We start from the raw sequence: 14,434 nt of genomic DNA on the forward strand, positions 1-14,434 counted from the left end.
CGAGAGGAGAGAGAAAGAGTAGGCAATGTGATCGAAGTTAGAATTAAATCGGATAATAACCAATGATGAGCAACAATTAAGCATCATGTGATCGAAGTTAGAATTAAATCGGATAATAACCAATGATTACCAGTGTAAGCAAATGTTGAAGTTGAGAGTAAAATCAATGAAAAGTAAATAAGTATGCACAGAATTAATAGTATCTTAACTACAATCGAATAATATTATTGTAATTGTTCTGTAGTCAGTTAGAAATATTTTCTGTAATTTAATTTCATATGTTAGCATATGGTTAAATTAGTTATTGTCCTCCCTACCAAAGAAAAAAAAAAGAGTAAATCAGGTTTAGTGGAAGGAAATAATTCAATAGCATGATTGTAATATAGATACTTAAGTTTGAATACGAGTACAATTGAATAAGAGTATTTTGGACGTGTGCAAATTTTCACATGAACAATATAATGGAACTAAAAGTTCCTCATCTTTTGCTAAGTTTTGTTGGACCAAGATAACCCTAATTTATTCTATATTTCTAAGAGGCAGAGTAAAGGGCTTGAAGGCAGTTGGCAATTGGCATAGAATGGCAGTCGGCAATTTCGCTCTCATCTCATCCCCACGCAAAAAACCATGGCCCCACAAGGCCACAACTTCACAGAGTAAAAGCAGTTCGGGTACCTAAATTTTGATTTAATTTTGAACACATTTAGTACCCTTGACAATTTTTTCTCAAATACTATCAAAAAAAGTCACATAGTCACATATCGAACCACTATTGTATAAAAAATATCAAAAAAATGTCAAATGCCATTCTAATACTAAGTATTAAATTTGAAGACTAACAATATAATAAAAAAACCTATGGACTAAATAACATCACACTTTGATTTAAATTATTTAAAAAAAATACTAAATCACATGGAATAAAGTAAATTTTGCCTTAGAAATATAAGTCGAAAAAAAGGGCGTGTCCCAAAGTACAACTGTAAATTAGCGATTGGTTGTAGACTTCTGAGCCCCCCAAAACTACCACTACCGTCTACCACTACCACTTCCACAGCCCTGCCAAGTGAATTGTATATATATGCAGAGGACGAAGCACTTTACAAATTACAGGAAGAAGCCTGAAGCCTAGACAATTGGAGTGGCGGTGCAGCTTAAACCCCAATCCCCTCCTCCTCCTTTTGATATAGATCCTCCTCCCCTCCTCCTCCTTATGTTGAAACTCTCTCCTCTCCCCTCCTCCTCCTTTATGATATAGCTCCTCCTCCTCCTCTTGAATTTTCCTGGTAGTATACAAACACTTCCTGTCAGTGTTCTGTTTGCTTTAATAATATTGCTGCCAGATATACTTAATTGCCCGTATAATTTACGTACTCTGAGCACTGAGAAATGAGCGGACAAACCAGTACTGTTGTTTTGGCCTTCCTCTTGATATGGGCCTTGAACCTCAAGCTCGCGGAGCTGCCGATTTTCATACGGGGGAATAGGGCGGACGGCTCAGTAGCCCCACAGCCACAACCCACACCCATCAACGACGACCTCGAGCGAGGTACAAGTGGAAGACTACCTGAATCTGATGATCATGGTCCCAAAATTCCCGACATGCCAACCAAGCTGCAGTGGGGGCAGATGGTCATCGGAGTTTGTTTTCCGGCTGTTAACACAGCCTTGCAAGCTCTCCATACTCCGGCACCTCTCCCCAGGACCTTTTCCTGGTTCTGCCTGACATTCGAGCTGGCCCTTTTTGCTTCCTTGGTGTCTATCTACATTCGACGCCGTAACGAGAAGGCATCTCTGATCATGGAGCATCTTGCTGTTCTCTTCGGCGCTGCGGCTTTCCTCCTAGCCATTTCAATGCCCCTTCACAACCCAATGATTGAGATATCTATCGCCGTCGGCTGCATTTCTTTCTTCATAATCATCATTGCCAATCGCTCTCTGAGTGACCGGTACACCTCTGTCTTTTTTTTTTTTTTTTGGGATCTTGCAGTTATTTGGTATTGTTATGCTTTTTGTTTTTCTTATTGGAGTATTTGATACATTTGAATCAGGGTTTAAGGGGGAGAATGGTGCTTTTGCTGGAGACATTTAAACATCTTCTGCCACGGTTTCATGACTTGATGATGAGACATGTCCTTTTTTAGTTAAAATAATATCTCTCTTTGTATGGTCTTTTCTGGAAGTTGCTTCAGGAGACATGAACGTGTGTTGTTTCAATAATGATTACTACTGTACTTTAAGTTTCTTAATTTTTGGGAATGTTGAAATGATGCTTTGATTGGATTTCTTTTATGTATGACTGTACTTTAAGGTTTCTTGTTAACTGATTACCTTTTTGGGCCTTATCAACAAAAATTAAGGGTAAATCTTGTTATATTGACGGTGGGATGTATGAAATAACCAAACACTTCTACTTGTGTTGAAAATTTAAGGAAGACTCAGGAAAAAAAAAAAAAAAAAAAAAAAAGCCAAAAACCCAGCCCCCTAACCAAACACCCCTTCCGCGGATACTTTACTGGAAAATCAGAATTCTCGCCCGATCAACTCACAGTAACATCTTCAAATACAATAATATAATAGGGAAGGCGATAGGCGCATCATAATTAATAGATTTTCCTGTCCATTATGAGTAGCATCATGAGTTGCTTTAATACGTCTCTCTCACTCTTTTTAATATTAATAAGTCTTTAGTATTAATATGTTGTATAACATCTGGGTTGCTTGTTGTGATATGTTTTATGTATTTTTTGTTATTGTAAATCGTATTAGACTCTAATATATATAAAGTATAAGAAGCTGTTAGTAAAAAAAAAAAAAAGTGTTTGTAGAATGTTCTTAAAAGAAGAAAGAGAGATCAATGTTTTATATATGGAAATAGCTAGTCCACGTGACTATTTCTTTCAATAACTAAGATATAATTCAGCAGGTGATAAATAATGTTCTAATTTTCAGTCTTTTCTTTGTCGGAATATGGTTATCATGTTATGATCGATCTTATATATAAGTTACGAAGTCTATCATTTAATTTATTATCACTGGCATAAAAAAAAAAAGAAGAAAAGTCAGAGATTGAGAAAGTATAGGGACTATGAACGAATAAATAGATCTTTACAGTTTTCAGTTCTAAGCTGATATGGATTTAGTAAATTCCAAAAAAAAAAAAAAAAGGAGGAGGAGGAGGAGTTTTCACTCTAATGATGAGTCCCAACCGCACACTATAACCATGCATCTAATCAATTATTCAAATTATAATGTTACATCATTTTATGAATAATATGACACAATTTGAGCTATTGAATCTTTTAAAAATCGATCTACTCATGTTTTGGCCGTGAAGTAAAGATATCATATGCTACTGCTAAGGACCCAAGGAAGATAGGCATATCACTATTATCCACCTCTAGATTGAGGACAAGTCTTACTCCTTACGTTAATTTTTAGAGTGAGAAGACCTAATAGCACCCAACATTATACGTGCCTATCTTAAAATTGATTTTATTGATGCAAATCCTCTTCGTTAAATGAACTCACCTTATCATTAAGGGAGTGGTAACAGGGCTTGATTTTTTCCACGTAAATTCCACCTTGCTTTTGCTTTAAAGATCACATTTACTGCAGAAAATTTAAGGAACAAAGTACTAATTATTCACGGGGGGGGGGGGGGGGGGGGGGGGGGGGGGGATTATTATAGAATAAAAACTTCGGTGATAATTACATATTGTGTGGTATAGTTTTATTTAGAATGCTATTGAATGCCCCATGTCCACATTATTGTGAAAGTTCGTATTTTGGTGTCAGACCAATTCTTTTTCGATATATCACCATTTTGACTTGGGATAGCTAGGTAGTTTCGGCATTATTGTGAAAAATTATTATAGCATTAATTTTTGAATACCAGCAATACCCTTGGCTATCCAAATCGCTTCTTTTTTTTTTTTTTTTGGTTCTAATGTCATCAGCATTAGCAAATGTGTTTAAATTTTATCCTTGACATCTAAAAAAAAAAAAAAAATCGTTTTACTAAGTACTTGACTTGCAGCATAGAATAGAATAAGAACCAGGAGGCCCATCCTTCTTGACAAATGACAAGTGACAGCCATTGCAGTACAATTCTTTTTTTTTTTTCTTGTTGCTTTTTTAAAATATTAAAATTGAACTATGTGTTGTATGCTAATTTTTTTTTTTTTTTTATTCATCTTGTTGTAAGATCTGATTTCATGAAGTTATAGGAATTATAAATAAAAGAAAAAGCACAAAAATCTATAAATGAAGAACCTCATCTTTTGCTAAGTTTTGTTGGACCAAGATAACCTTAATTTATCCTATATTTCTAAGAGTGGAACTTTTAGTTCCATTATATTGTTCATGTGAAAATTTGCACACGTCCAAAATACTCTTATTCAATTGAACTCGTATTCAAACTTAAGTATCTATATTACAATCATACTATTGAATTATTTCCTTCCACTAAACCTGATTTACTCATTTTTTTTCTTTGGTAGGGAGGACAATAACTAATTTAACTCAGAAATATATATTTGATATAGGCTATAGGGGTGATCCTCACTTTTTCTTTGGATGTAGCTCCAAGGACTGATACGGGCTCTAAAGCTAGTTCTCGCCCTTTCTTGATTGTAGCATACTGCTCTGCATAGTATTCAACTCCAAAGACAGCTCAAACCCCACAATGTATGACAATCTCCAACTTTGAACCTTTGTCATTCATATATCCAAACATCGCGTGGCCACAACAACACAAATGTTCTTGAGATACCCATGGCAAGTTGGCTATAAATCCTTTGGCAAAATCTTATAATTTTAATGGAGGTCAAATTGCCCTAATATTATTAGACATTTTAAATTCAGATTTTCAGATGTGAATTTAGTGTAACTTTTTATCTCGTAATAATTTACAATTTTGAGTTCAAATCTCTAAATATATTATCTCTCAATAAGACTGTAAATGTAATGACGTAACATTCTTGTCCAATGACTATAGATTTCTCATTATCGTTAGAAGAAAAAAAAAAAAAAAGACTATAGATTTCTCATTTGTGGAAGATTCAGCCAGAAGATTCATCTCAGTAGTCGGCCTTCAAGCGGAACCAGAAAAAAGGGCAAATTCATCAGTCCAACTACGGCAGCTTGTTCAGTGACTAGGAGGACTTTGGAGGAGGGCCATTACATTACATAACATAAGCATGTTTATTTATATCGTACATGCTTCCATATCTCAACGGTCTCAGAACATGCAACAATTCAATGCCTAAAACAATTCAGAGTGTAATTGAGAGAGTACAAGTACAAAAAAAAAAAAAAATATTACCACAAAAATGGAAACTGGAATTCAACATTTCTTCTTCGAGTGTGAATATGGAAACCTCGTTGCACCTTACCACAAATAATGGTCCTGCTACAAGTGATTGATGAATTAACAGCCAGAAGTCTAGGAAGTGGAATTAAAAATTAAACCAAATTCTCCCTTCTTGCTACGTCCATCCCTTTCTCGTTTCCAAAAAATTAACAACTGTATTGTTAATATACAAACATCTATCAAAGTTGACTTAATCTGCGTAGAATTCTCACAAATTAATGTATGTCTACGTCCGCACATGTATGCAAGAAATTGCCCTCGTTCACGTTTTACCAGCCACTACGGGTAAGCTATCGTCAAAACAATGGACCCACATTTCTGCAATTGCAAACTCGAAAATGGTACTAGTACAAAACTTAGCCTAATACAAGTAATAAGAAAAAAGAGAAAATTACATGACATCTAACACGAGGTTTCGGCGCAAACCAAAATTGGTTGAACTTCATAGGAAGGATATAAAGTGTTAAAGCTACAAAATGAAAAATGAGAAAGGATGGTCTTTTTTGTAGAACTTTTTTGGAGAGCAATTTATATTTTTTTCAAATATTAATTTAATTGCAAATATATTATCAGGTGACACTTGGCAACATTAGAAGGAGTGTGACAGGATGTAGTACAGAAGATCCGTTGCGCGTTCCCCTCTGCCACCGCCAAAAAAAATTCCCTTGAAGCACACATTAATTGATCCTATGTGCACCATAAGAAAAATTGGAAAGGTTGATGTGTTATCTTACCCGAACAAAACAATCATATGGAAATGCATTCTCAATAATGGAGCAGCAAGACTTGGTGTTCGAGAAATGAATTTTGCTGTTGCGTCTTTGACAATGTACTCCAAGAAGGGAGTGAAGGGACATGTCTTTGTCATTTTTTTGCTACCACACCCCAATGAGCAACGGGGATGCATTAGCAAGCGGGGGGTCAGGTCGCTTTCATTCGCTTGCTAATGCATCTCCGTTGCTACCCATCCCTAAGGATGTTTCACACCATAGTAAAGCGTGCAGAAAAGTCTCACGTGGATCCAATTAAAAAAAAAAGGAGAAATAGAATATAAATTATATCCTACATTGTGTCACTTTTATTTTAATATCAACAAATCTATGTCCTTATCTTACCTTATCAAATGCATCCCCCGTTGCTTTCCATTTATTAAATGGGTATTATTTAGTAACCCATCAAACCCAATTAACCCATTTTAAATTGTCTTTCCTCAAGTCTCCTCTCTTTCCTCACCCATTTTTTTTTTCAAATTTTTCGTTTTGTCATGATGTTAACTACTTTTGTTTTATTATTATTATTATTATTTGTTGGTTTTATCTTATCATTTTATTTTCTCTTAGTTTGTTAACTTGCTCATTTTTCAGCATTACCAATTTATGATAAGTTTTAATCTCTTTTCCTATCTTTCCAAAATGAAATTTTAAATTTATACATGAAAAAATGTTTGGGGTTCAAAATTTTTGGATTAAATTTTTATGTTAACTTTTATAGTACTTAGTTCAAATTTTCATATTCTTATTATTCAATTATTAAATAGCATGTAATTTTGTGACATAAAGTACAGATAGGAAAAAAATTGATAATTAGGTTTATTGAACATTATAAGTAAATATTTAAAACTAATTATGGGTGCAAAGAGCGATATAAATTGATAACTTAGTTTGCAAAAATGAACTTAAATGAGTTTACAAAAGTTAAAATAAATGGGTTATAAATGAGTAATTGGGTTATCCAATTCATTTTTTGACTTACCCATTTATACCCATCTAATTAAATGAATATAAATGGGTTGACTCACTTATACCCATTATCCATTTTATCCAACCCAAATCCGTTCAAGCCACCCACCCATTTTGACACCTCTAGTACGAAGTAACTGCAAGTTCTTTTCTGCGTTCACAGTGAAGCTTGGCTTATCAATATGCCCGGGCCATGTTATATTGGCGACGGATGTGGGATCAGGGGTTGCGACGTGGGATCAGGGGTGGCGCACCCGGAAGATGGCACGACTAAATTAGGGAAGCATCCACGGGATACACTAAATGGTGGAAAAGGAGGTTTTGCGCGTAATCCTCTTAACGCGTATTTTCTTCTTTTTGTTCTCGTTTTAGCTTAACTTTTTACTCTCCTTTTTGGATCAATCCTTCCAATGTTGTTAGTATAGAAATTCTTCTATACTAGCATGTTTGAAGCGTGATGCATAATTTTCGACTCAAATTTTATTTTCTCTTTGTGCAAATAGAATAAGCATCCAAAGTGGCTTACGTTTACTAACGGTTTGAAAAAAAAAATTATTCCTATAATAATATTGATCATTCATATTTTACGTTTAATTTTCCGCTACTTTTTTTTTCTCTCTTTTAACTTTTCAAATTTGTGTTGATAATGTTGCTTCACCTGTGTACTTTTCATAATATTTGTGTAACAAAGCTAACAGAGCTCGAGGTGTTATTTTCCGTATATTTGGTCCATCTATTTATTTCTGTTGACGACTGTGAAACGACCCGGCAGATACTCAGAGGTTTCATGATTTATAATTTGTTAGTCTTTTCTTTGTCTTATGATTAATTATGTAATTATGGATAGTTAAATACTTCTGGTTCTGAAAATACACTAAAGTGCTTCACTTGAACGCTAAGCACTTTTCTAAGGGCTGCGTTTGTCCTTCTGCCTTCGGCCGTCCGTAATCGATGTCCAGTGTATTTGGGTGGTCCTTCCGTTGATAACTCCGTACCGTGTATGCTTTGTTACTACGGATTGGGGTTTTTTTTTTAAAAACAAAAAGTATATAAATTGACCAACATTAGAATGGGAAAAAAAAACCCTACTAACTAAGGAGATTCAACAACTGTTTTGGTTGAAAATACAATAAGATATATCATCTCTGGACACATGATATACATAATTTGCAGATAAACTTTAATTTTATGAGTTGTTTTATATAACCTACTAACTAAGGAGATTGCTTTTTAAAACAAGTAAATTTAATACAGTACCTTCTTCCAATCTTTTGGCATTAAAACCACAAGAAATTATTCCGTAATATGATAGGATGGAAAGAAAATTTAAGGATTTTGAAGAGCTTATGGGTCTTCGAAACTTGACAAAGTATCAAACGTGACGATATCACTCGGGTTTAAATCCAGTTATTAAACAAAAATAAAAACTAATACCACTCGGTTTAAATAATTCTCACCCCAACACTTCACAGTTCACAAGCAGAGAACTCAAAAATCAGACGTGTTGTTTGAAAAGTAGGGGTTACTTACTCACGAAGAAATCGTGTGTCTCAGGAGCAATGCTCTAGCGGCCCTTATGTTAGTCAATGTTGTCTATTACAGCGCTTACTAATTACGCAAGGTGGAACAATTAACCACAGACCCTCTTTACACGTGAATAAGCCATAATTAATCAGGCTAAGGATGATTTTATCAAAATAATCAACAAGGATGATTATGCTTATTGTATTTGAGTTTTGTCCACACGTGTTTTCAATCCGTACATGTTTTCTTTTTTTTCTTTTTTTTTTGTAAAAAAGATACATTTCATTGCAATAAATATGTAATACTGATAAAAAAATATATATCAAATATGCAATACATACAATAATCACATTACAAAATCAAATCTATAAAGGTAAACATAACATTAGACCTCCAAAAATATCTTTCATTTGGCTGAGTTACTGCAACCAGGTAAATGTGTTTGTGTCATTTAAGAGTTAGATCTAATAAAAAGCTAGTCTTAGGAACAAAAGAGGAGGAGCAAGCATTAGCAACCTCCTGAGTTACACGTCGAGAATCCTAACAGTTACACGTGGACGGAAGTATATTTAAAAAAAAAAAAAGGGTATTGTATTAGTATATTATTTGTTTTAGAAAGCAATCTCCTTAGTTAGTAGGTTATATAAAACATGACCTACGCTTCAATTCATAAAATTATGTATATCATGTGTCTATCTAGACATAATTTATTTTTTTATATTTTCAACCAAAACAGTAGTTGATATTGTATTCTTAATTTCTATGACTTCTAGTAATCTTATTTATGAAATAGTCCCTCATTTCTCATTCATGGTCAGGCTATAAGCCAAAAATCCTGAATCATCTCCCTTACGTGCACAAAAGATTATGCCAAACGAAAAATATTCACCTATTATTCAATTTCAACGAATTTCACCAAATTTCCCTTTTTTGCACAGCAGAAAAAAAGAATAATACCGTGTGTGAGGCACGTGGACCAAGCCGTGGGCTGGACGTGTATGACGTGGATTTTGGGGGAACGTCAATAATTTATTACTCGAAGCAAACGAAACGTCGCGATCTGTATACTCTTGGGTCTATTCTCTGTTGTCATTATTCTCTGTTTGGATTCATGTTTTTTTGAAAAATAATTTTTTCATCTACAATGTTACAGTAATATACAAACAAAAATAACTCCAAAAACACCATATTCAAACAATATATCAAAAATAACTCCAAATATACAAAAAAAAAAATTGAAATTTTCGATTTCAAATTATGCGAATTTGGTTCGAATTCGATAATGGAGTTTTTGAAATCGGAAATAGAAATCAGATTTTTCGATTTCAATTTCGTTTTATATTATATATGTATATTAATATTTATTTATTTATACATATAATATTTTTTATTTCAATTTTGTTTTATAATATGTATATTAATATATATTAATATGTATATTTTAATTATGTATATTATATTATATATGTATAAATTATATTAATATTAATATGTATATTTCAATTATGTATATTAATATGTATATTATATATATTATTTAAAAAAAGTATATAAATTGACCAACATTAAAATGGGGGAAAAAAACCCTACTAACTAAGGTCCAGTGGAGGGACATCCAGAAACTGCTATTTTCTTGACATGTCATGTGATGGATAGTGGCTGGTGAACGCTGATATTTTATTTTCTACAAGTCCAACAACGGAAATCAAAAAAAAAAAAAAAAAAAAAAAAAAAAAAAAACGGAAATCAAAATCTTTGTTAATGCTTTCTTGTCTTTGTTGCTGCCACTTTTTCGTTTGGATAATGACTTGCCTTGCCACACCATTATGCCGTCTAGTAAATTATTGTTATTGGTAATTTAAAACTGCATGATTTTAAACGTTTTTCATCCTGCCAAAAGATTTCAGGGACATGCAAAACACAAGATTGAACTTGCAGTGGCGGAGCCAGAAAAAAATTTTAGTGGGAGCAAAAATAATATTAAAATTTTTTATCTACTCTTTTTCTAGTTTTTTAAGTAAAAATAAATTAAAAAAATTCACCAACAAGTATAAATGATACGTATATTTCATGAAAAACATAAAAAGACAAACTCAAAATTATTAATATAATAATACTTTTATTTCAAAAACAAACTAAACTATTTATAATTGCTCACGACGAGTTTTCATATTTTGATAACGGTTTATAATTTTCTGATTTTGAACTTCACAAAGTATATTTTTCTCAATATAAGTAACTAAACTAAATTTTGTGACTCATTCTTTCACATCTTTTCTAAAAAACTCTGGGGGTACACTTAAAATTATGTTAAAATTGTACAAGTATTATAAAAATTTAAGGGGGCCGTGCCCCCAGTACCCCCACCTTAAATCCGCCCCTGGGTGGGATTGGCATTGGATGGAAGGGCCGACGAAATTGATGGACATACCGGCAATGATTCCGCATGGATGGTTCTAGTGTTCACAGTTAGAAATAGACTAGGAGGAGAACACCGCGCGATGTTTTGCACCCCAAAAATAAAAGGAGAGGGAAGAACACCCCAAAAATAAAAACTAAGATTAATTAAATAACAAAAAGTTTATTGAGATTAAGCATTAGAGACTCAGATTATACATAATCTAAGCACAATAATAGTAGTAAGGTCCACAAATGCAATAGTCCAAGTCAATATTATTTAAGATTTTGTTATTAAAACTATCAAATCAAGGGAGGTAAGTATAATTGTTCAAACCTTAGCGGAACTAAGTGAAATTATTAGAAACCTCAGGGAAGGTTTCTGAAATTATCCCTTTTCAGTATTAAGATTTTTTACGGTTTTATACAAGTAATAAGGATCTTGGATGCAATTTTGCACTAGCGCACAATTTTAACTCAACACTAACAAAAAATGCAATCCCAAAATACCGAAAATCATCGGATGATATTGAATCTGGGACAGAATTGGATTCTTTCATTGCTCAATCCGACCCTCCCCAACTCTTTTTCTTTTTTCCCTCATGAAAGACTGACTAGTCATTATTGGTTGTGAATTACCCCGTCTTGGATCGTGCGATTTGATGTATCCACAAAAGTCCGACAAATAGATAACCATTTTCGTAGGGTTGATGTTTGATAATAAGTGAAAAGAATGAATACCGTCAAAAGGGATGAGGTCCTTTTCATTTTATATACTACTTTATATCACCAAAAAATATTATACTATTTTTCAAATAACCCCTTCATCCAAACATAGTAGTCCTTCTATGCCAGAAGATGCAAACAATGAGGACAAGGGAAGAGCGGGTGGTTGGGCGTCTACTTGTCTTCTTCGATTAATGGAGAAATGAAGTGGGATGGGTGGGATGACGCAGCAGACGACCTTATAGGGCTGACGTCATTTTGTAGTAGCAGCAACAAACCGGCTGCAATTCATTCGGCGGCGCCAGAATATGTCTTCCAAGTCGACAAAATAGGCCGATGACGTCACATCATAAACTCCGCATTGACGTAGGCAAGCATTGAATCCCCATGTGTGCTGTCCCTACAAAAGCGACAAAAGCAAACGCAAATTTGTTTGGATCGCGGTTTATTTGATAAAAAATATTTTTGTATATTATTATTATAATTTTTAATATATTTTTTATTTTTTTAATTATTTTTTTATCTCACATACATCACATCATAAAAAGTATTACAATAAAAATATTTCTAATAATTCACAATTCAAACAAATTGCGACAATTTTTTGTCATTTTATGCAGGCTGTACATTTTTTGCAAGTGGAGCAAATAGTAGTAATACTTCTCCACTAAGATTAAAACTTTAAAACCAATCATTTATTATTATTTTTTTGGTAAGAAAAACCAATCATTTATATATATATATATATATATATATATATATATATATATATATATATATATATATATAAATAGTTCTTTCCTTGCCAGGTGCGTGAATTAGGTCTGTTTGGAGTGTTATTTTTATTAAAAAATATATTATAATAATATAATATACGTGAAATAATAAAAAAATAGTGAAAACATGTGTTTGTGAAAATCATAAAAAGTTCTTTTTTAAAAAAATTGCAACCCAAACAACAACTTTAGATTTCGCAGCGCAAAAATAGACTACTTTAATCATAAAGCTTTTTCTTTAAACATTGGAAAACAAAAAAGTTTAGGCACAAAGGCCGTAGTAGGACCCATCCAGGGACTAAAGCCTAGAAGATTTTGTGATTTTCTTTTCTTTTCTTTTTTATAAGGTTGGAAAAAGGTGATGAGAGGCCGCACTTTTAACTTCTTTTTTATTTTTGGTTCCAATAATCACTTCTCTTTGGGAAATTTTTTCGGAAAGAAATAAACAAGAACAGATCCGTGGCCGACCAAATTAGTATAGTAGGAATTATTTCAAATTCTGGATCCGTTCCTGGCTCCTGGGAGAAAAAAAGGCAAATATTTACTTCCTCTTTTCTTTTTTTCTTTTTTTTTGTATGTACTTGATACAGAGAGTCAGACTAAGGCACTGTTTTGGAACAGAGGGAATGAAAAACTAAATGGATTGGTTTATAATCTCATGGTCACACTTGGTATACACTATAGAGAGGGAATATGTAAGTGTGCTTTTCTAGGCCTTTTAGGCACAAAAGAGTTTAAAAGATCATAAATGACCGAAATAAATTATTCTCATATTTTCGTGCATTGAAATGCATAGAATGATGGGGCATAAATTTGGGCTGGGCTTGGCCTTTTCTAGGCCCTGATTGATATGTTTGGGGTAGTTTGCGAAATACGATATAGGGTTTTAGGGTTTAGTAGTTCCAAAAGCCCAAGTGCAATTAGAAGATCCAAACAGACCAGTCTGCGATTGCTTGCATGCTCATACTAAAGCAGCCCCACAGTCCCCACCAAATTTAAAAAAAAAAAAAAACACTTGTTAACTTAATAATTCATCATCATCAGAATTCAGAAAAGACTTTTAGTTTCGAGCACCGGCCATAATTAAACTCCGGAAAATAACACTACCGTACTGGACTTTGGCAATGGTTTCAATAATATTTGTTTCGACAAGTTTAAAGTAATTGGTTTGTTGAATGTCGTCCAAAATAACTTTTCATTTTGCAGGACCGAAACCAAGGAATTCTAGTTTGGGGCCTCATTCTGATTGAGACGCCAGTCCAGGACAGCATTGGCCTCCTGGCCCTGGGGAAGATTTTGACTTTTGAGTGCTCTGCTTGTGAACTGTGAAGTTTTGGGGCGAGAATTATTTAAACCCGAGTGGTATTAGTTTTATTTTTGTTTAATAATTGGATTTAAATGCGAGTGCTTATTTTTTTTCTTTTTTTCTTTAATGATACGATTTAGACACAAGTTTAATCAACAAATTGGCACTTAAAAGTAGATAATTAACAAATTGGCACTTAACTATCAAAGTTCTAAGCTAAGCACTTGAGATCGTCGGTGACATGTTTTCTATGCCAATCCAATGCCATCTATAGTATTGTGCCAAGTATCCTATCATTATTTACACTTGTGTCAAATCAAATCAAGTTGAATTATTTGAAAATTAAAGTGTAAATAATAATAGGACACTTGGCACAATAGCATTGAATTGGCATAGAAAACATGTCACCGAGAATCTCAAGTGCTAAGGAAAGTGCCAAGACAAAGAGAGGGTCAGCGTAAGCCGATTCACCTCAAAAGCAAACTACTGCTTGCTTAAAATTACTAAAGAAGCCCTGACGAACTTTTGTTGCCATGGGAAGTGGTCAAAAAGAATTCGGTTGATCTTATTAGCTAGCTCCAAGTGACAGGGA

General features: G+C 33.5%; 1 protein-coding gene across 1 annotated transcript; it reads left to right on the top strand.

Annotated features, from left to right (window-relative positions):
- Positions 1-1,067: 1,067 nt before the first annotated feature.
- On the top strand, positions 1,068-2,292 carry LOC113740456 (uncharacterized). Its single transcript, XM_027268085.2, has 2 exons — positions 1,068-1,949; positions 2,052-2,292. Exons 1-2 carry the CDS (start codon positions 1,390-1,392, stop codon positions 2,056-2,058), a joined length of 567 nt encoding a protein of 188 aa, XP_027123886.1. The 5' UTR covers positions 1,068-1,389; the 3' UTR covers positions 2,059-2,292.
- The last annotated feature ends 12,142 nt before the right edge of the window (positions 2,293-14,434 follow it).

Source organism: Coffea arabica, chromosome 4c (assembly GCF_036785885.1).
Source record: "Coffea arabica cultivar ET-39 chromosome 4c, Coffea Arabica ET-39 HiFi, whole genome shotgun sequence".
Taxonomy (NCBI): domain Eukaryota; kingdom Viridiplantae; phylum Streptophyta; class Magnoliopsida; order Gentianales; family Rubiaceae; genus Coffea; species Coffea arabica.